This window comes from Amyelois transitella, chromosome 23, assembly GCF_032362555.1.
Source record: "Amyelois transitella isolate CPQ chromosome 23, ilAmyTran1.1, whole genome shotgun sequence".
NCBI lineage: Eukaryota > Metazoa > Arthropoda > Insecta > Lepidoptera > Pyralidae > Amyelois > Amyelois transitella.
In genome coordinates, this window is record NC_083526.1 from 7,439,536 (window position 1) to 7,463,262 (window position 23,727).

At 38.9% G+C, this 23,727-nt stretch overlaps 2 protein-coding genes across 2 annotated transcripts in view; both read right to left on the reverse strand.

Moving 5' to 3' along the window:
* Positions 1 to 148: 148 nt before the first annotated feature.
* On the reverse strand, positions 149 to 1,229 carry LOC106139272 (uncharacterized). Its single transcript, XM_013340683.2, has one exon. The coding sequence runs from the start codon at positions 1,203 to 1,205 to the stop codon at positions 423 to 425; it is 783 nt and encodes a 260-aa protein (XP_013196137.2). The 5' UTR covers positions 1,206 to 1,229; the 3' UTR covers positions 149 to 422.
* Positions 1,230 to 1,543: 314 nt separating this feature from the next.
* The window catches only part of LOC106139274 (uncharacterized), a 38,324-nt gene continuing 16,140 nt past the window's right edge, over positions 1,544 to 23,727 (reverse strand). Inside the window, exons 3-10 of the mRNA XM_013340684.2 lie at positions 18,931 to 19,133; positions 15,161 to 15,288; positions 14,239 to 14,489; positions 9,136 to 9,306; positions 8,162 to 8,294; positions 7,610 to 7,798; positions 6,320 to 6,458; positions 1,544 to 2,502 (exon numbers count right to left, since the gene is read on the reverse strand). Of these exons, the coding sequence (XP_013196138.2) occupies positions 2,363 to 2,502; positions 6,320 to 6,458; positions 7,610 to 7,798; positions 8,162 to 8,294; positions 9,136 to 9,306; positions 14,239 to 14,489; positions 15,161 to 15,288; positions 18,931 to 19,133 (1,354 nt within the window). The 3' untranslated portion in view covers positions 1,544 to 2,362. The remainder of the gene's footprint in view (positions 2,503 to 6,319; positions 6,459 to 7,609; positions 7,799 to 8,161; positions 8,295 to 9,135; positions 9,307 to 14,238; positions 14,490 to 15,160; positions 15,289 to 18,930; positions 19,134 to 23,727) is intronic.

Genomic DNA, 23,727 nt, shown 5'->3' on the forward strand with positions numbered 1-23,727 from the left:
ACTGTACTTTATCAAACAAAGACTGAACAATTACTTTCATGTTATTCAATTTGTTGTCAAAATTTCATTTAAATATTATGCAAAAATGTTAAGCAGTAGGACCTTGAACTTACATTACCTTCAGTTCATTCAATAAAAAAAAACATCATTAAAGATTTGAAAAATTTATTTAAACATAAACCATATATATAATAACCAAATTAATTTTGAACATTATTTCAGTCATTAATACATACCTTGATCATATCAAACACTAATAGCATTTCCGTGAAAATCCTAAATTAAATCAGTAAAATATATTAATTGTTACACAATATGACATAAACAATGAGTACTATAAATTTTCAGTACTAATCACTTATTCTAAAGAAAAGTACAGTGATACCAAAAATCAAACACAACATCAAATCCAGTCCAAATAACTAACTTATTCTGCACAGCACATCATACACCTTATGCGACACTTCGGCACCGGCGAATGCTATATAACAGCAGTTATGACTCTGATGGACCTTCCCAGGAGTCACAGACAACTGGTGTCTAGCTCTGCCAACGTACAGTTGCTCTCCTGAAGCAGTCCTACCACCAGTGATAGCCCCGGGCGGAACTCCCCCATTAGACGCAGGCACCCATCTCAAATTATCCGGCTTGGCGCACAAAACATCTATATTCTGAACCGGAACCTCCTTCCCGTCATACATTATCGAAGCCGCGTTGTGTCTCACTGATAATTTCCCAGGAATCAAATCTCCGTTGTACCACGCTCGTATGACCCACAGCGGGCTCCCGTCCCAGCCCTCGTGCCCTCCAATCACGGCTCGTCCCGTCAGTAAATTTGCTGTGGTGGCCGTAGAAGGGATCCATTCATAGTCTCCAGAAGTTTCCGCGATTTGTACTTGGTCAACTGGGGCTGAGGCGTTTGTAGCATCTCCGTGGTAAATGTAATTGGTGATGTAGGTAGGCTGGGTTTCGGCTGGTTGATTTGGAACGGGAACCATCATGGTAGCTGGGTAAAAGTAGGGGTAAGATCCAGGAGGGGGGTGTGGTGGATAGCCATGGTGTGGAGGGGGTGGAGGGTTCGGTCCGTGGTGTGGTGGGGGCGGCCAGTGAGCCGGGGGGGGTAAATGAGGAGGGGGATGCAAATGCGGCGGATAGTGACTCATTCTCGGTGGACTCCCGAACTGTAAGCGCACGTTTAATCGCATAGAAATTTATCTGTTTACTAAATTTTCTTGGTGAATGTGTCGTTTTTGTATGAGGGTTAATCTAATCAGGAGTGATATGGCATTTGTTAGTCATTCAGTTAATCGTGTCACAGATATTGATGATTTTGATGAGTGTACAGGATCTGTTTGGGAAATGTTATGAATTCACGATTTCTCAATATTATAAAATCCTGTGAAAATTTTATTTTATTAAGTTAGAGATCTTATAAAGTCGAGATGAATTGTAGGTGTTATAAAAACACAAGTATTGTTTATAAAAATATTTATTTAAAAAAAAATTACGATTCTTGAAATAAATTAGTAAATTACATATTACGCATTATATAAAAATACAATCTCAACGTCACTGATTTATTTACAAAAGATAAATACTATGATAATACAATTAACCTAAAAATTCATCAAAATTAACATAGGTATAAAATATATTACAATGTTATACAAAAATAATGATAACAGTATCAAAGATTAATTTATCAATATGTTGACATTGCTGAATATTTTCAATATGAATATCGACTGGAATTTTGTGACGCAAAACTAAATTTAAAACAAATAATGATATCACCGTCTCACCTGAGTAGTCCACTGCTAGACAAGCAACGAAATATCAACAAAACATCAACACCTCTCACACGTCACAACAATTGTATATTATTGGGTCCTATAAAGACATAACTTCGCGTAATTTTTACATTAAAAAAAAATTATACGAAGCGATGATTTTGCTAAAATTGTGATTTTCCCCAATTTCCCTCTAAAAATTTATGAAGGTCATATACATGATCCATGACATCACAGATACATAAATGATCACATATCAAAAATAGTCTTCTCATTCAGATATTTCATCAATTCTACTAAAAATTACCCAAAAAAAAAGACATTTCTACAGAATATGTAACGGAAATTCACCAACGATTTGAGTCCCAATCATACTTAAAATTGTCTTTCAAACTTTCTCAAGAACATGCAAACTGTTTAAAGGATATTTTTTATATTTTTTTTCCTAAACTATCATCATGAAAGAAACTGGAAAGAGGTAGTCTCTGCCTACCCCTCCGGGAAAGAGGCGTGATTTTATGTACAATGTATGTATGTACTATCATCATCGTGGAAGAAGCCTGATGAAGAATTCACGTCAACACCACAGCTCTGAAGACACATCGGGTGCCATCCATCAGCGCGGGCCACACGAAGCTCTTGATCAGGTCCGACCTCCGCTCCCGGGCTTCCCCCACGGTGAACCGCACGTGCTTCTCGGGGTTCATCACCACTGAAATAATGAGAAAAATGTTGAGTTTTTGCCCATCTCTACAAGAAGACTAAGAAAAGCACAGGAATTTAAAAGGTAAATATGTTTTATACAGACTTTAAAGCGATTCACTCAAAAGTGATTAAACAAAAAATCCGATAAAAAGTTTCAGAGAAAATCGCTAAAGATGAAAATATATACATATATGTATTAAAAAAACATACATACATACATACATACATAAAATCACGCCTCTTTCCCGGAGGGGTAGGCAGAGACTACCTCTTTCCACTTGCCACGATCTCTGCATACTTCTTTCGCTTCGTCCACATTCATAACTCTCTTCATACAAGCTCGGCGGTTTCGGGTACTTTTGACCTGACCCTTTACCAGGACGTCCTTAATTTGATCAAGATACGTTCGTCTAGGTCTTCCCACTCCGACCTTTCCCTCCACACTCTCCTTGTATATCTGCTTAGTCAACCTGCTTTCATTCATCCTCTCCACATGACCGAACCATCTTAACATACCCTTTTCTATTCCTGTAACTACATCTTCTTTCACATCACAACATTCCCTTATCACGCTGTTCCTTATCCTGTCACTCAATTTCACACCCATCATACTCCTTAACGCTCTCATTTCCACTGCATTTATTCTGCTTTCATGCTTCTTTTGCCATACCCAACTTTCACTCCCATACATTAATGTCGGGACCAACACGCCCCTGTGCACAGCCAGTCGAGCCTTTTTGGATAGTTTCTGACTGCTCATAAAGGCATGCAAAGCTCCATTCACCATGTTCCCCGCGTTCACTCTCCTTTCAATATCACTATCATACTTGCCATCTGATGTAAACTTTGATCCTAGATATACAAACTCTTTCACTTGCTCCACTTTTTCTCCTCCAATCAAAATATTACATGCTGTCATTTCTTTCTCCATTTCAAAAACCAGTGTTTTAGTTTTACTTACGTTCACTTTCATTCCTTTCTCTTTTAAAGCTTCATGCATATAGTTTACCATCTCCTGTAACTCCTCCGCTGATGACGCCAGTATAACCTGATCGTCGGCATAGAGCAGACATTTGACGAGTAACTCATTCATCCTTAATCCACTTTTAGACTCTTTCAAATCTGTCAAACAGCTATCCATAAATAGGTTGAACAGCCACGGTGACGCAACACATCCTTGCCTAACGCCTTTCTCAATCTTAAACCACTCAGTGTGCGCTCCGTTTATCCTGACACAAGCACTCGAATCCTCATATAAGGATTTCAGTGCTCGTATTAAGAGACTGCTCACCCCATGCATAGAAAGTGCTGACCACAATTCATTCCTCTCAACTCTGTCATAGGCCTTTTCCAGATCTACGAATGTGCAATAGACTTTTTGACTCTTGGCCAAAAACTTTTCGGCTATGCACCGCAAGGAAAAGACCTGATCAGTACATCCCATTCCCTTTCGAAATCCCGCTTGAGCATCCCATATTTTGTCATCAGTTTCATTCCTGACTCTATTAATCAATACCTTAGCATACAATTTGCCGACGACGCTAAGCAGGCTTATACCACGATAATTTTTGCAGTCCAGCTGTGACCCTTTTCCTTTGTAAAGTGGCACGATAACAGCCTTACACCAATCTTTTGGTACTCGGCCGCTTCTCCAACACAAATTGAAAAGGCAGTACAACTGACTAGCTACTACGCCTTTTCCTGCTTTAAGCATCTCGACCGACACTCTATCACACCCAGCAGCCTTTCCCGCTTTCATACTCTTAAGTGCTTCCACAATTTCGAACATTTCAATTTCGCCTTCCATCTCATTCTCTTTTTCTTCGCTATAGCAGAAATCTTTCTTATTTCCTTCCTTTTTTTCAAATAAACTTTCAAAATAGTCCTTCCATATCTTTAGTACACATTCTTCTCCTTTCACAACGCTACCATCCTGGCATCTGATCCTAGTCAGCTCTCTGGTTATAGTATTTCCTCGGGCTGACCTTACGGATTTCCAGAATACTTTCAGATTTGACTGAAAGTCTTCTGATAGCCTTTTATCAAAATCCTCTTTATACTCTTCTTTCTTTCTAATCACAGCTTTCTTAACCAAATCTTTCATTTTCTTATATTCCTTACGTGCTTCATTCACATCTTCATCTATAACCTCTTGCATTCTTAAGTTAGCTTTTGCTGCTAACAAATCCAGCCATGCTTTCTTCTTTAATCGCACAAGTTCTTGCACATCTTTACTCATCCACGCATTTTTGTGATTTTTTCCTTTCCTTCTTCTACTTACACCACACACTTCAACAGCTACTTTCACAATTCTTTCTTTAAATTCCTTCCATCCATCTTCAATATCGCTCATTTCCTCTAAATCTTCAAATTCATCCTTCAGTCTATTAATATACTTCTTACCTACATCCATATCTTGCAAATTTTCTACTTTTACTCTTTCCAAAGCGCTGGTTTGCTCCCTTACCCTGTGCCGCCAGCGATTGAAGATACCCCTTATCCGGGATATCACCAGTAAATGGTCCGAGTCAATGCCAGCACCGCGATATGCACGGGTATCCAGCACTTTGTTCTTCAATCTTTCATCTACAATCACAAAGTCTATCATACTTTTTAAAATACCTTCCACTCTTGTGTAGGTGTGGATCTCTTTATGTTGAAACATTGAGTTCGACACAAAAAGATCCCACTCTAGACAAATTTCTAATACACTTCTTCCATTATCATTCACCTTTTCGTCACCAAACGCACCAAGCACCTTTTCATATCCATCACGCTTTACACCCACCCATCCATTAAAATCACCTAACATAATAATCTTCTCATTTGGCTTGGTAACTTTCAATACTTCTCTTACACTATTCCAGAACTCCTCGTTTTCGCTTTTTGCTGATGTTGTGCCCCTCGAACCCACATCCCAAGGTGCATAAACACCTAGAACGAAGATCCGAGTGATTCCAACTTTCAGCCTAATCCATAGAAGACGAGGGCTGACACACTCATACTCATTCACGCACTCAGCCATTCGTGCAGAAAGAATTAGACCGACCCCTTGACAGCCTCGGCTGGTACTGGAAATTCCAGACCAATACGCCGTGTAAGGGCCGTGCTGCGTCGCGTCGCATCCTTTCCGCTTCGTTTCATTCACGCACAACACATCCAAACGTCTTTCATCCATCATCTGGCATACTTCCTCAATCTTATCCTTCATTCCTCCTCTTACATTCATCGTCGCAAAGCGGCTTTCAGCAGACCGCATACCGCTCCCGCCGGGAACGAGACGTGATGGGGTGCGGACACCATCGCCGCCATCTAGGTGCTCTTTCAAAAAAAAAAAAAAATTTGCATCCATGCGATTCCCACGAGACGCTAGGGAAAAATTTTGTCCGCCCCAGCAGAGCCCCGCATGCCAGGGTAAGGCTAGCCATTACCTGGGGGTCGCCCAACCCCATGGCGGAAGTGGCACGCTCGAGACTAGGCTCGCCCCTAGCCATGCATCCATCGGCGCGGCAGACCTTAGATTGGCAGGGATTTACATTAAAGAGGAATCCCAAGTCTATCCCTTAGTCGGCTCTTACGACATCCGTGGGAAAGAGATGGAGTGGTCCTATTCTTTTGTAATGGTGCCGGGAACCACACGGCATATTAAAAAAAATTAAGTATTATACAGTGTGACATTTAAAACAACAGCATAAATTTAACTGTTAAGTGTACTCATATAAAGGATATTTAAAAACGTTAAAAGAAAAATATCCGTTCATATTTTAGAAAGTACGAAAAAAATAAAAGTATCATATATATATAGTATATATACATATACTTACCAGGTGTGAAGTCAGTATCGATCCTCAAAGGCGGAGAGTTGAGGCTGATGGTCCAGGCGGCGCGGCAGGCCGCCGCCACCAGCGAGTGCAGGGCTCCGCACCCGCCCAGACACGGGTACTCTCGAAGGGTGTTCAGTACCTGGGAATGGTAAAAAACATACATGTAATCACGTCTATATCCCCTGCGGGGTAGACAGGTAGTAGGGAGAGTCAACAGTCTTGAAAATACTGATAGGCTACGTTAAGCCGTTTGGCTAAATGATAGAATTGAGAATCAAATAGTGACAGGTTAATAGCCTATCGCCTAAAAGATTAATCCCGAGTTTATGAGCCTATCCCTTAGTCGCCTTTTACGACACCCATGGTAACAAGGTGGAGTGGTCCTATTCTTTTTTATAAGTGCCGGGAATCACACGGCACGGAAATGGCTGTATATTATAATGGTTCAAGTGAAAAAACTATTTTTATTTTAAAAAGATGCGATTTATTTTGACGCCAAACCGCAAAAATTTCAGACATCAAAAATTCAAAATTCAAAATTTTTATTCAGAATTCAAAATTTTATTAATTCCTTTAGGATACTATATATCGCTTAATAATTGTCAAAACGTATGGTTTAACAACATTGGTTGACGTCAAATAAATTACTTAAAAACTAAGTTTACTGCCGCTTCCAAGGCGTCAGTGCAGAAGAAGCGGTAACAAACTGCACTGCAGCATTTTCTTCAACAATGTCAACTTCACAATAATTAAACTTAGAATAGAATGTGGACGACACTGCTGCATTTTCTTCAACAACATCTTGATACAGATTACGGTTCGGCCTTTAAATGCTTTTTTTCTTCTGTCATAGTTATGCTCTCTTACCTGGTTGATGACAGTCCTCTCAGCTTCCCCCAGGGGGAAACTGTGGGCTGTCTCGTGCAGGACTCGCGAGGCGGCCGCTTATTTTTTTATTAACAAAATTATTGTTTGTTTAAACTTTATGTTATCACATCTGTTTTTTAAGTCCTCAAAAGGCTTTCTAGTTTGTTTGCGATTTGATACAAATCAAACTGGTTGGCCATTATTTACATATTCAGAAAACTCTAATAGGTAGGTATATACCTACGGGACAAATTACACAGATCGAGTTAGCCTCGAAGTAAGTTCGAAACTTGTGTTACGAGATACTAACTCAACGATACTATATTTTTATAATAAATACTTATATAGATAAACATCCAAGACCCAGGCCAATCAGAAAAATTTTCTCATCATGCCATGCTAATGGTTTATTCTTTAACTTACCTGGTTGATGACAGTCCTCTCAGCTTCCCCCAGGGGGAAGCTGTGGGCTGTCTCGTGCAGGACTCGAGTCGCGGCCGCGAGGAGTCGTGCGACCGCCGGCTCGCTGGTGCTGGAGTCGTCCGCCCCTAATATGGACTTCACCTCGCTTAGTCGCCGGTCGCGCAGACTTATTGCGGCGCGGAACGACAGCTGGGAGAACAAAATTTATCGTCATTACATACATATGGTCACGTCTATATCTCTTACGGGGTAGACAGAGCCAACAGTCTTGAAAAGACTGATGGGCCACGTTCAGCTGTTTGGCTTTATGATGGAATTGAGATTCAAATAGTGTAAGGTGGCTAGCCCATCGCCTAAAAAAGGATCCCAAGTTTGTAAACCTATCCCTTATGTCGCCTTTTACGACATCCACGGGAACGAGATGGAGTGGTCCTATTCTTTTTTTTTATTGGCGCCGGGAATCACAAGGCATTGTATGTATCGGGAAAAAAAGATGTAGGGAGGGAATTCCAGATTACAACAGTTCGCATGATAAAAGATTTGGCTACTTACAACGACAATAGAGAAGACAATCTTATACTTCAGATGCGGGGTCTGCCGCAGTGGCTCCAAGGCGGACAGAGCTGGCAACGTCTCGTCCGCAGCACGGGCCCACACCGCCGCGTACTGCGATACCAGCTTGCTTCTGAAATACGAAATAGTTCCATCGTTGTGCGGTAGATGGCGTTGTACTGAATTATTGAAATTCTTATGTGATTAAGATAATAATTTTCTATATGGTGCGACTGTGTTTATGTATATGTCTCCCGCTGCATATATCTGGATACAACCACTTTTCTCTTCTTCTTTAACTTCTCCGTCATATTCATCCATATCATCTTTCCGTCAATTCATGTCATCAATCTCTTCAATCATACATAGGTACACATATAATCATGTTTTTATCCCTTGCGGGGTAGACAAACCCAACAGTCTCATAAAGACTGAGTGGCTACGTTCAGCTGTATGGCTTTAAGATGAAATTGAAATTCCAACAGTGACAAGTTGCTAGCCCATCGCCTAAAAGAAAAATCCAAGTTTTTTAGCCTATCCCTTATTCGGCTTTTACGACATCCATGGTAAAGAGATGGAGAGGTCCCATTCTAAAGTGCGAAGAACCACACGGCACTGATCTCTTTAATCAATCCATCTTATCATCAGTCATCATATCCACCATTCTCATCCATCTCATCAGTCCAATTCAATTTTGACGTCAATAAACCTACTTTATCTATTGCAGTTTAACAGGTTGACTAAGCAGATATACAAGGAGAGTGTGGAGGGAAAGGTCGGAGTGGGAAGACCTAGACGAACGTATCTTGATCAAATTAAGTCGTTCTGGTAAAGGGTCAGGCCAAAAGTACCCGAAACCGCCGAGCTTGCAAAGAAGTATGCAAAGATCGTGGAAAGAGGTAGTCTCTGCCTACCCCTCCGGGAAAGAGGCGTGATTTTATGTATGTATGTATTGCATCCAACCATCTCATTACCTGTCCTGGTGTTGATGGGAGTCGTCGCTGTCCGAATGATACCCGTCGGACGCGGAGTCGGTCGGAGAGCGCGGCGCGACCGGATTTGGTACGCTCGTCTCCCCTTCAGACATCTGGGTGAGCACCGCCGCACATCCGCGGGAGTAGCTCATCAACACACCAGCTACAGGCCTGGAATGAAACAATTTGACGATGAGAGGATAGATTGTACGGAAAACTCATTTTCCATTATGTCTCGCGCCCAAAATGGAGATGAAATTGTACAATAGATACGTAGATACAAATAGTGCGCCGTGTGGTTCCTGGCACCAATAAAATAAGGAATAGGACCACTCTATCTCTTTCCCATGGATGTCGTAAAAGGCGACTAAAGGATAGGCTTATAAACTTGGGATTCTTCTAAAAGGCAATGGGCTAGCAACCTATAATTATTTGAATCTCAATTATATGTATGTATGTATGTATACAAATAGTCACGTCTATATCGCTTTCGGCGTAGACAGAGCCAACCGTCTTGAAAATACTGAAAGACCACGTGTAGCTGAAAGGGTTTGTGGTAAAATTGAGATTCAAATAGTGACAGGTTGCTAGCACAAAGGAAAAAAAGGAATTCAAAGTTTATAAATTTCAAAATAATACAAAAAGTGAAGTTGGGAGGCCTAGACTTGATCAAATCGGAGACGTTCTAGCAAAAGGTCAGGTCAAGAGTACCCGAAACTGACGAGCTTGCATGAAGAGAGTGAGAATGTGGATGTAGCGAAAGAAGTATGCAGGGATTGTGGCAAGATGTGGTCTGTGCCTACCCCTCCGGGAAAGAGTGATTTATGTTTGTACATATGTAAGAATACAACAAATTTCGACACAGAAATCGAAATAATCTTCATCAATCCTACCTACATCAGTCTGAAACATCGTGATAAAATTTCGAAAATTAAAAGTCAGAACGCCTAAGAATATAAAATGTTTGGAAAATGTGCAACCTTTTTATGTTTTGTTGCTGGCAACAAAAAAAAAGATATTACGTAAAAGAACAAAAAAAAGTGACGATCGTCAGACGAATTCAAGAGCAAAGTTTACCATCTGATTGTATTTTAATATTTAAAAAAGTACAAGGTTAATGTTATGCTTATGTGGGAATTGAATTCGGTTCGATATAAGTACAGGAAAAGTAAAGTTTTAGTACTATGTAAAGACCATTTATCAAAGACAGCACAGTGAACATTATGTCGTCGAAACGTGTCAAACGTCGAATGAAATTACCACACTCATAGGTCCAAGTTTCAGTTCTTCGGGCGGGACACCATCAAGACGACGACAAAAAGTGCGAATTAAATAACGTTACCTAAGGTTACGTTATAATTTAACTGATCCATTAACGCTTTATTTCGCACGCTTCCGAATACTGTGGACCAATTAAACGCCAATGTATCATTGTAAAAGGTTACACAACGGCTTTCTTTGTGGGAAAGATTTTGCTATCGCTACACGTAACTAAATTAAATGCCTCCATTGTTTCTTTAATTATTGTTTAATGGACAACATGAACTTCATGAATGATAAGCGATGGCTTCTGCTTTTGACAAAGTAAGGCCTAAATTACACTGCGATATTTTCAGCGCGGTATTTAGTTTTAGAGGATATAATTTACGTCCTGCTTCAGAGTTTGAATCATATTATTGAACTAAGTATAAGTACAATTTCTTATCTTCTATAGTATCCCCAAGAAAATAAAGTCCTATTCTACTCTGCCAAAAATCAGGATACTGATTCGTATAGCCGGCTTTTGTTTTTCCAGACAAGAAAACATGATTCATCTGTTTGGCTTTATGATGGAATTGAGATTCAAATTGTGACAGGTTGCTAGCCCATCGCCTAAAAGAAGAATCCCAAGATTATAAGCCTATCCCTGAACTGAACGTGGCCTATCAGTCTTTTCAAGACTGTTGGCTCTGTCTACCCCGCAAGGGATATAGACGTGATTGTGTGTATGTGTATGAAAACATGGTTTTGCTAACATAGTCAAATGTTCGTATACCGATAACACTGCGTTGCGGACTCGTTTTAAAAAGTAACGAAACCAAAATAAGTCAATCAGAAAAACCACATAATCCAAAACCGCTAAATATCAAAGTTAACGTTTAAATTGCGTAATATACTAAAACCGATCCACGACACATTGTGCAACAGCATGATACTTTCTCGAAAAAAAAAGTGAATTGCATTGCGCGTAATCGCAAAAAAAAACTGTTATTTCAACTTTATAACCGTTATTAACTCTAATCAAGTAAGCGATAACGTTTACGCCAATATATTCATAATTGATAGTTCTATTGTTATGGCATATAATTATATACTGTTTTCGTTTTTTATTAGGTACGCTGTTTAACAAGCTATTTTATCACTTGTCCCGATTTATGTTTGTACAATATAAAATCGTAACTTTTTTATTTATTCATCTGCGTATTAACCCATAAAGTAACAATCAAACCGCGGGAACTCTGGGTTATTCTGTCTCTTCAGCTACGTAAACACCAAATTTTATCGTAATCGGTTCAGTAGTATTTGCGTACAAGAGTAACAAACATCCATACATAAATACTCACAAACTTTTGCATTTATAATGTAATGAGACATAGATACATATAGTCACGTCTACATCCTTTGTGGGATAGACAGAGCTAAAAGTCATGAAAAGACTGATAGGCCGCATTGAGCTATTTGGCTTAGTGATAGAATTGAGATTCAAATAGTGACAGGTTGCTAGCCCATCGCCTAAAAAATGAATCCCGAGTTTGTAAGCCTATCCCTTAGTCGCCTTTCACGACATCCATTGGAAATAATTGGAGTGGTGTTATTCTTTTTTGTATTGGTGCCGGGAACCACACGGCACTTAATAATAAACCTGAAACATATTATCTTATAATAACAAAATGTTATTTTATGATGTGATAGTGAACTTTAATTGTCATTGTGAGTTTGTAAGAATTTCTTTGCGTGTTGAAACAATCGAAGCTACATCACATTGGATGACAATTGAACATTCAAACATACAGACACACACGCGGAAACTATAAAAATCGCGTGTTGCTAATGAGCTGATCCATTCCATTGATGAAAAACTATCAATCATTTCGTATGTGACAAATACGACTGTCTTTTTCTCTTTGAATTGAATTATTGTTAATTATAATCATGTTTGTTTTGTTTTTAGTGTTAGTGGCCTATCAGTCTTTTCAAGACTTTGGCTCTGTCTACCCCGCAAGGAATATGGACATGATTATACATATGTATAGAATAGATATAAAATTAAGAGTCACTTAGTGACAGCTTGCTAGCCCATCGCCTAAAAACAAAGCATCCCAAGTTTATGAGCCTATCCCTTAGTCGTCTTTTACGACATCCATGGAAAAGAGAAAATGTGGTCCTATTCACACGGCACCCAAATTCAAATTCAAAATTTTTATTCATTATTAAAGGATACTATATATCGCTTAATAATTGTCAAAACGTATGGTTTAACAACATTGGTTGACGTCAAATAAATTACTTAAAAACTGAGTTTTACTGCCGCTTCCAAGGAGTCAGTGCAGAAGAAGCGGTAACAAACTGCACTGCAGCATTTTCTTCAACAACGTCAACTTTACAATATTAATTAAACTTAGAATAGTATACTATTACACAATACAAAACTTTGTGAAAGTCTAGCTTTTTCCCCGGGGAACCCTCCCTACTACCCTCTCTTGCGTTGTATTTAACTTGAACCCAACTAAATAAATCTAGTAATAAGTAGTCCTCTTGTTCTTAATATATTTTTAGTTTAAGTTCTATTCTTATTTTTTTCCTTGATGTCCATAAATATATAAATAAAAAATATGAACCTAAATGGTATCATAACATGTGCGTTAAAAAAAAATAATCTCACATTTTTTCTTTTAACTACATTTAGCCTACGAAGGGGGAGTTACTAAGGGTAGGTCACTAAGGGGTAGGCTTATAAACTTGGGATTCTTCATTTAGGCGATGGGCTAGCAACCTGTCACTATTTGAATCTCAATTCTATCTTAAAGCCAAATAGCTGAACGCGGCCTATCAGTCTTTTCAAGACTGTTGATTCTGTCTACCCCGCAAGGGATCTAGACGTGATTATATGTATGTATGTACATTTAGCCTTAAGCAAGAGAAAATCAAAATCTTTTAATCTACCAAAACTAGTTTCCATTAAAAACGTGTTTATTACTTTTATTATGTACAAAGTACACTAACTTCCCATTTCGATGCTATCAGGCACCTCGCATCCTCACCAGGAAATGAAGTAGCACCAATTAAATTCGACACGACTCATAAACTACCAAGTTATTTGGGTGAATGTGGATTTATTACTTTTATAAAAAAAATAAGGTTAATATTATACCTAACATAACATAACATATAATCACGTCCATATTTTTTGCGGAGTAGACAGAGCCTACAGTCATCAAAAAACTGAAAGGCCAGGTTCAGCCGTTTGGCTTAATGTTGGAATAAATATTCTACTAACGTACCAAGGATATTGTTATCAATCCTATTACATACATACATAAAATCACGCCTCTTTCCCGGAGGGGTAGGCAGAGACTACCTCTTTCCACTTGCCACGATTTCTGCATACTTCCTTCGCTTCATCCACATTCATAACTTCATGCAAGCTCGGCGGTTTCGGGTACTCTTGACCTTATCAATACTATTGAAAAAGATATTTGATTCATCACTCAAAAAACTCCTAAATGAACCGAAAGCTACAAACGAAGAACGCAGACATCTTCTAAGTTGTTCGGGATCTTAACAACCGTCTGAATTCCTCTACCACCCTTTTCGTCATAAATACTACAAGTACGCACATCTACTACTCAAAAAGCAGCTTTTGATGCTATCTTTATATGTGCTCTATAAGATAACGTTAACAGTAACGATAGTTTTAAAACTGTGATTTTAATCAACTTCAAAAATAATCTAAATTGAATTCGCTTCATCCGTTTGTGAGCTATGATGCCACAGACAAGCAGACACGTCAAACTTACAACACACCTCTTTTCCGTCAGGGGATTCAAAAGTCTTAAAACTTACCGCGTATCGCTCAAATCCAGGGTAGGGTCACTCCTCTTAATCTGCCCGACACACGCCAACACCGCCTTGTCGCTCTCCACCCTGGCAGACAGCGACGCTACCAGGGTAGGCAGCTGTCTCAAAGCAGGCTTGTCCACAATGGTCAGGAGAGACTTGTTGTCTATTAACCGTCTCTCCACATCAGCATGAGAGAGAGCCAGCAGGCGTTGGTGGGAGGACGAAGCTGGGTCTTGGTTGACTGTGACCGATGACTGGAAAGAAGGTTGTCATAATCAAATAATTAAAAAAGACCAAGAAATAAAATGAAGCTTATAAAAACTGCCAGGAATGTATCCGACTCAAAGATACCTATTGTGTTTGTGGCATTTTCCCTAAGAGTAGGATAGATGCCTCTAATGGAAGTCTTTTAATCCAAAAGTTTGTGTGGTAATAAAACCACGATCTATTAAACGAGCGCCTATATCAAATGTGAAGCCTTTGTGAATTTACTAATTTAGATCTAGAAGATGAAAATAAAAGGTTTTATGTAGCTTAATCTGTTCAATGTTCGAACTTCGAATGAAAGAACAAAGTGTCCTTGTGTTTATCTTAGTTGTTGTCTCCCTGCGCAGGAGTCCGTCTATAATCTAGATCTTGAAAATTAAGTCTAATAACAATACGAAGTGATGCCGGAGCTTAGATCATTATTATTTCTCCAAAATATTTAGGTTTTTTCACTATTTATCCAATTACATACATACATACATAAAATCACGTCTCTTTACCGGAGGGGTAGGCAGAGACTACCTCTTTCCACTTGCCACGATCTCTGCATACTTCCTTCGCTTCATCCACATTCATAACTCTAATGACATAACTTTATCCAATTATGACTCTTAAATACAGATAGTATAAGATAGTCTTAACGATGATATAAACATACCAGCTCCTCCAGCTTGTGCAGCGCCTGTTTATACACGTCCACATGTCTTTGAAGCTCATTCTTCATCGCCACGTGGAGGGAGATGAGGGTACCTGAAGAGTCTGCCGTCAGGCCATGAGTGCCCAGTCCTGGAATAAAAAGGTACCTTATAGAGGAGCAGTTATCCAGCATCTCCAAAGAATTCTTTTATATTTCTTCCCTTATAAATCTGAGGCGCCATAACTGAAAGACCACGTTCAGATGTATGGCTTAATGATGAAGAGAATTGAGATTGAAATAGGGATAGGTTGCTAGCCCAACGCTTTCCTGCAAGCATAAGCGTAAGTATGCCAAGGTTTTTTGTCTTTCATACATACATATGGTCACGTCTTATCCTAGACAGAGCCACCAGTCTTGAAAAGACTGATAGGCCACGCTCAGCTGTTTGGCTTAGTGATAAAATTGAGATTCACATAGTGACAGGTTGCTAGCCCATCGCACAAAAGAAGATTCCCAAGTTTATAAGCCTATTCCCCAAGTCGCCTTTTACGACATCCGTGGGAAAGAGATGGAGTAGTATTCTTTTTCTAATGGTGCCGGGAACCACACGGTCGATATTAAAAATATAATTATATATATCATAGATATGTATATTAAAGGTATAATTAGAAATAGAAATATATAACTTCCTAAGTCTACCTTCCCACTAATGGGCCATGATTTCCCAGCTTGCCTTACATAGGAAGTCTTGCAAACACGACCTTGTTATACTTTTTTACTTACAACAAAAATTAACACGCCATCAAAACCATGAAATTGCGCAACTTAACACAAAGTTATCTGAAATAACATCTCATCATCAAAGGAAGCCAGATTAGCCACGCCGGGAATCAAACCTTGGTCTTGCGGAACACGCGTGTTTTTATCGTTTATCGCTGATGGCTTTTTTATATCATTTCCTTCTGCAATCTGTTATAAGTTACACCAAAATAAGATTGCCCTTCATCATCAACTCTGTGTAAAACTTACTGTTACCGGCGACTTTGTCCGCCAAAATGTAGTTTATGTTTAACATCAGGTCTTTTACTCCTTTAATTATGAATTTAATAATAAGACAAAATTTTTAGATTGACGGATTGTTAATCCGTACTCATTTTCGTTGAAATTTCTTTTCTTAATAATTTTTCAACATCGGGAGATTCGGCAACAAGACAACAATAACTTGAAAAGTTTAAATAATTTATCAAAAAAAAAAGAACTAGAAATCTGTCGACAAATGGTTCAAAGATGAAGTTCTATCGAACGCCCGAGAAAATAATTCATAATAATAAATCTTGTAATAATTCGTAATAATAATAGATTTCTATAAGAATTATGACCAGGTAAAACAATTATCAATTAAACACAAAACCTTATTAAGGCACCAAAATAATTGCTCTCATAATGATAACGTTTTAAAATGATCTCGTGCGAAATGGCCCGTAAAAATTTATGTGAAACCAATTTCTTGGCTCATTATACGCCGAATTAAATTTATAAGGTTTAAGAGATAATAAAGGTGTAGATCGTAGCAGCTGTTATTACGCATTCACAGACCGAAACGAAAATATATAACGCTTGAAAAGTTTTCAGCTTTTATTTAGTTACCCGGAAAATTCACTAATAATGCAACTCTACTTAAAAACGTGCATAGATGCTTACAAGCAAATGTACGTTTAAACCATGATCGTATCATTAATGGGGTAGACAGAGCCAATAGTCGAGGGCCACATTCAGATTCTTGTTGGTGAGTTGATGAAATAGTGACGGATTGCTAGCCCATAAAGAAATATCTCATGTTTAGTCTGTGCTATAAAAATCCAATCCCACTCGTAGACTACTCTACATAGGACTTCCCTCTGAAAGAGGAGCCTAAATTAAGTTATATTGACGATCTTGTCCTTGTCCTTACATTAAGGATCGTTAACTAATGTTTGTTACTTAGAAAATTTTCTTCCTCCTGGCTTGTCCCGGTTGCATCCCTACCATTCTGTCTTTGACCCTGGATTGGGTGAGTCAGGTTTTTACACGAAGCGACTCCCATCTGACCTCCGCAACCTAACTCGTATTAGAATCTATTGGTATGTAATGAGCATCAGTGGATTTGATTCCGTGTACCTAGAAATGGGTGCGCTGTTAAGCCATACTTCCAACTGCTTCATCGGCACTTGATAATTTATCAAAGCAACATATTATTACGGCTACTTCAAGTTTTATCTATAAATAGTTGAGTGAAAGCATGTAATGTGTGATCATCTCGCCGTGACAAATGATAATATTACCATCACCAACCCGTGAATAATTGTATCTCGCTACTTTAAATGTTGATTTATTGTTTAAGAAGTAACTGTGTAAACACATATTATGTATTTGGCTTTCAAATTCCATAATTTGTTGGCTTCTTATTATTCTAAACTTGAGACATACAGATAAACGTGGTCTTTGTCTTTTCAAGGTTATTGGCTCTGTCTACCCCGTAAGCGATAAAGATGAAATGTATCGGATAGTCTGCTTTCATTTGCTGTTACATTATGCATTTAAAATTATTATGGACTTAGTCCGGAATATAGCAATTCAATTTTGTCTTCATTTTTGTCATGTAACAACAGTAAGAGGTTATAATTATAACTACAGTTGCCTGAATTTACAGATTGTCATTCATTCAAAGTAATCGTGCCGTGTGGTTCCCGGCACCATTACAAAAAAGAATAGGACCACTCCATCTCTTTCCCACGGATGGCGTAAAAGGCGACTAAGGGATAGGCTTATAAACTTCGGATTCCTCTTTTAGGCGATGGGCTAGCAACCTGTCACTATTTGAATCTCAATTCTATCACTAAGCCTAACAGCTGAGCGTAGCCTATCAGTCTTTTCAAGACTGGTGGCTCTGTCTACCTCGCTAGGGATATAGACGTGATCATATGTATGTATGTATGTATGTATGTTAAAGTAATATATACGTCACTCAGAAAAGAAACATTCAATTATTATTATACAATGACGCAGTTAAATTCCAACCCACACCCCTCGTTTACAAGTCTGACACCTCAAACACTAAAGCGGACGCTCTCTCAAAGCTTTCATTATCATGTAGTTTGTAACGCCCGCCGTAAAAATTTTGTTTATCCAAATTACTGTTACTTGATTATGTAACACCATGTCATAATGCTGCAACTAACTGGTTTAAATTAGTACCCTGCAGAAGATTATCTCCAATTAAAGTCGGAATCTGGTTGCTTTTACGTTTGAAGATTTAATTATATTACGTATTTTCGCTGCTTCTTTGACGGCCTCTTTGGCGCAGTGGCAAAGCGCTTGCCAGTGACACAGTGGGTCCCGAGTTCAAATCCCAGCCAGGGCATGACGAGAAAAGAACTTTTTCTAAATTGAAGAGTTTCCACCGCGTAAAAACGGGTAATTTCAATCCTAAGTACATACGTAAATCACGCTTCTTTCCCGGAAGGGTAGGCAGAGACCATATCTTTCCACTTGCCACGACCCCTGCATACATACATACATACATATAATCACATCTATATCCCTTGTGGGGTAGACAGAGCCAACAGTTTCAAAAAGACTGATAGGCCACGTTCAGCTGTTTGGCTTAATGATAGAACTGAGATTCAAACCTTTTACGACATCCATGGGAAAGAGATGGAGTAGTCCTATTCTTATGGTGCCGGGAACCACACTGCATACTTCTTCAATTCTAAATAAGTAGATAAATAAAAGAAGTTTAAAGACCCAGTTACCTTGGACTGCGGCATCCAACTGCCTCCTTCTTGCATCTATCGCCTCCTTCGTGTCTGGTGTATAGTGCACCAAGGCGGTTGCCAGCCTCGCAGTCCTGGCCCTCAGACCTGAACCCTGGTCGCTGCCGAGGAGTCCCACCAACCGCCATGCCACTGCCTCGCATTGCACCTCCGGCCGGGGTGATATCTCCAGGGATATTAATCTGGGAAAAGAGTTTGAGTATGAGAGTCTGGGTAAAGATCTAAAGAATTGTAGTTTTAAGTTATGTGATGATGCAGACGTATTTAATGGCTCATCTGCTCAGAAATGGATAAGCACGTTGTATGAATACCATTGATCAGTATCACGTCTGTATCCGTTATACAGAGCAAACAGTCTCGAAAAACGGAAATGTTAGAGTCAGGTTGCTACCTCATTGGCCGAAGGAATCTCTACGCTTAACCGACTAAGGGAATACCTGAGTCGCCTAATACGACATCAACACAAAAGCGTGGGCTTATTCTACAGTGCCGTGCTGGTAACTACAGTTTAAGTAAGTCCGTTCATAAAGTCTTGTTTCCAAAAAAAAACTGTTTCAACAATTAAAAAAAAAACTAGGAATGCCTAACCAAGTCATTCTTGAATATCTAACTGTACCGTCGTCATCACAGACAGACAGACAAAAAGTTTAATAATTGTTTTTATTTTATTTAGTGATATGGGAAGCGGCGTGTGGGAACAGGGGCAGTGGTGCTCAACCCGTTATAGTTCAGTATGCTACATAGCAATCGATGGCTGACAATGATTACATACATACATACATACATATAATAGAATAGAATAGATTTATTGCCGTGTGGTTCCCGGCACCAATACTAAAAATAATAGGACCACTCCATCTCTTACCCATGGATGTCGTAAAAGGCGACTAAGGGATAGGCTTACAAACTAGGGATTCTTTTTTTGGCGATGGGTTAGCAACCTGTCACTATTTGAATCTCAATTCTATCATAAAGCCAAAAAGCTGAACGTGGCTATTCAGTCTTTTCAAGACTGTTGGCTCTGTCTACCCCGCAAGGGATATAGACGTGACCATATGTATGTATGTAATAGATTTATTCTCCAAATTTTATACAAGGTATCACTCAGTGACGTCACAAAACTTGAATCCAATTACAATTACTACCGCTTCCAAAGCGCATGGGTAGGAGAAGCCGCGGAACAAACTACACTGCAGCATTTTCATCGGACGTCTATATCCCTCGCGGGGTAGGCAGAGCCAACAATCTTAAAAATAGTGATGGGCCACGTTCAGATAACATATTTGATTTATTAATTTGCTTCTTAGCTTTTTTTATGAGCTTATATGCTTTACGGAAATCAGACCAAGGTGAATGTCGCCACAAAATGTCGCTTTGCGTACGTTATTTTATCACAATTCCCTTATTATTGGTATCAAATAAAATAAATAAATAACATATACATATTATCACGTCTATATACCTTGCGGGGTAGACAGAGCCAACAGTCTTGCAAAGACTGATAGTTTACTTTTAGTAGACTTTTAGTACTGTTTGGCTTAATGATAGAATTGAGATTCAAACAGTGACAGGTTGCTAGCCCATCGCCCAAAAGAAGAATACCAAGTTTATAAGCCTAGCCCTTAGTCGCCTTTTACGACATCCATGGGAGAGAGATGGAGTGGTCCTATTCTTTTTTCTATTGGTGCCGGGAACCACACCATAATAGATTATAGCGAAATTGGGCCCGGGGATTAAATTTGTTTGTAACTCGGTTTGCTCGCGTGGAGACGGGAGCGTACTCTACTCGTAGTATACATACATACATACATATGGTCACGTCTTTATCCCTAGCGGGGTAGACAGAGCCAACAGTCTTGAAAAGACTGACAGGCCACACTCAGCTATTTGGCTCAATTCTATCATTAAGCCAAATAGCTGAACGTGGCCTTTCAGTCTTTTCCAGACTGTTGGCTCTGTCTACCCCGCAAGGGATATAGACGTGACCATATGTATGTATGTATAGAATTGAGATTCAAATAGTGACAGTTTGCTTACACATCGCTTAAAAAAGAATCCCAAGTTTGTAAGCACTGCGTTTTTGTATTGGTGCCGGGCCCACTAAACCACACGGCACACTAGTATAGTGATACGGATTAAACGTAATCCAAGCTCAAGGGAGACTGGTGTCATTGATCCTCGATCAGAGGTCGCACGCAGCTGGTCGGAACCTACGGTTGCGCACCGCTGACTTCATGTTACAAGTATAATTACGTCTATATAACTGGCGGGGTAGACAGAGCTGACGACTAAAGAGATTGATAGGCCGCGTTCATCTGTTTGGCTTAATGATAGAGTTTAGATTCAAATAGTAACAGGTTGCTAGTTCAACGCCCATAAAAAGAATCCTAAGTTTATAAGCCTATCCATTAATCGCCTATTACGACATCCATGGGAAAGAGTGGTTGTTTTTTTTATTGGTCCAGAAACCACACGGTACTTCAAATCAATCATAAAGCCTAACAGCTGAACGTGGACTTTATACATACATACATACATAAAATCACGCCTCTTTCCCGGAGGGGTAGGCAGAGACTACCTCTTTCCACTTGCCACGATCTTCTTTATGTATGTACTTAAACTATTAAATCAATGTTATTTCATTTTGATGACGTCACTAAACGGTTCTATTCAGTAACAAAGAAACTATTCGATAACAATCACAAGAAAGAAGCGAGAATTGCATAGACATTAATGTAAATGATGAATGACTAAGCATAGACAATTCATTGGGATGTTACCGCTACATTATGTAAGTATTTACAGATTATAATTATATGATTATATGGGAAATGAAAGACGCAGTTGAGAGAGGAAGTTATTAATTAGGTAGAATTTTAATAAACAGGAAATTTTTGTGCCGTGTGGTTCCCAGCACCATTAGAAAATAAAAAGACTTTAACCATTAGGCTTATAAACTTGGGATTCTTCTTTTAGGCGATGGGCTAACAACCTGTCACTATTTGAATCTTAATTTTAACACTAAGCCAAACAGCTGAGCGTGGCCTATTCAAGACTGGTGGCTCTGTCTTCCCCGTTAGGTAGGTATATAGACGTGATTATATGTACATATGTATGTAGGAAAGTTATAAGATCACTAGGGTATACCCGCGCTTTTGCCCGCGTAAATTGAAAAGTCCTGTTAATTTCCAGTCCCGTGTGATGTACAGATTACTCAGATCAAGAATAACGTAGTCTCTTGCTACCCCTCCGGTAAAGAGGCTTTATTTTATGAATGCCTAAGACGGGCCCTGGTTAGAAGACCAAGGTCTTACTTATATTTATTGATACTTTTACGATATTCCGCCAACACAGCTAAAAAATGGTTTTCTAAGTAAAGATTGGTAACTTTCTAAGTTACTCGGTTGTAGGACACCAACTTAGCTAACGTGTCAAATGTTATGTCGTATTGGTTCTCTGATTAGCGTGTCTCCGGCACTTTCGTTCACTTTTAACGCTCGCCAAATTATGTGAATGTCAGATACTATCCTGCCTATAATCAACAATGTCTAGAACTCGATAATCGGGAACATATAACTGTGGAATTGAGAGGCAAACTGGCACGTGTTTCATACCAATTTGAACCGTACCAATCATGACAATATGACCTACAATTAACCAATTAATTTTTAAAAATCTGTAGATAAGTAACACCTCTTTTCCGTAGAAATTATTTTAAAGTTTAAGTACTAAAGCAAAGACAAACAGCTGAAAGTGGCCTATCAGTCGTTTTAAGACAGCTTGCTCTGTCTACCCTGCAAGGGATATAGACGTGATTATATGTGTGTATGTTATTTAGGTACTTACGCTTACGGTTAAATAATAGTTAATTCTGATTAAAATAAAAAATACAAAATACTGACAAACTGTCGTACGCTTAGCTTTTCTCATTCATGGAATGCTTGAAATATTTTTTTATTGGCTTCAAAGATCAATAGCACAGCACACATTATAAACTTTGGAACGTGTGAAATATTTTTTTTACTGGATCCAAAGATCAATAGCACAGATTATAAACTTTTTTAACTATAAAAAAAAAGAATTTCGTGCGCCCGATAGCGTGGAACGGAGCGACGCGGTCGGGTGAAGATAGTGCATCGACTTCTTGATAGAGAAGACGACTTTTATGATGTTTGTATATCTTACTAGAGGCCGCCTGCGACTTCGTCTGCGTGGAATTATTACTGCGGGGACTCCGGGATAAAAAGAAGCCTATATGTTATTCTCGGTCTTTAGCTTTTCATTGTAATCGGTTCAGTAGTTTTTGCGTGAAAGAGTAACAAACATCCATACTGACATCCTGACATACTCACAAACGCATTTATAATATTTAAGGATATATAAATTCGCGTGTCACAATGTTCGTTCCCTTACTCCTCCGAAACGGCTTGACCGATTCTCATGAAATTTTGTGAGCATATTGAGTAGGTCTAAAAATCGGCCAACATTTATTTTTTATACCCTTTAGTGATAAGGGTTGTCCACCCTTAACATTTTTTTTTAACTTGAAATTACTTAAAAATTATTTATTATGGCAAAACAACGTTTGCCGGGACAGCTAGTTCAATATACATCTTTTTCTTGGAGAGGTAGGCAGATATTAAATCGTTCCACTTAATAATTAAAAACCACAAAAAACGATCCCTGCATAATTCTTTTGCTTCATCTACATTCACAACTCTCAAGACCTGACCTTTTGCATGACGTACCTACATAAAAGTACATTTTCTAAATCTT

Bases quoted from the DNA above. Each gene is read 5' to 3' on its own strand.
- LOC106139272 (XM_013340683.2), bottom strand. From the start codon at position 1,205: ATGCGATTAAACGTGCGCTTACAGTTCGGGAGTCCACCGAGAATGAGT.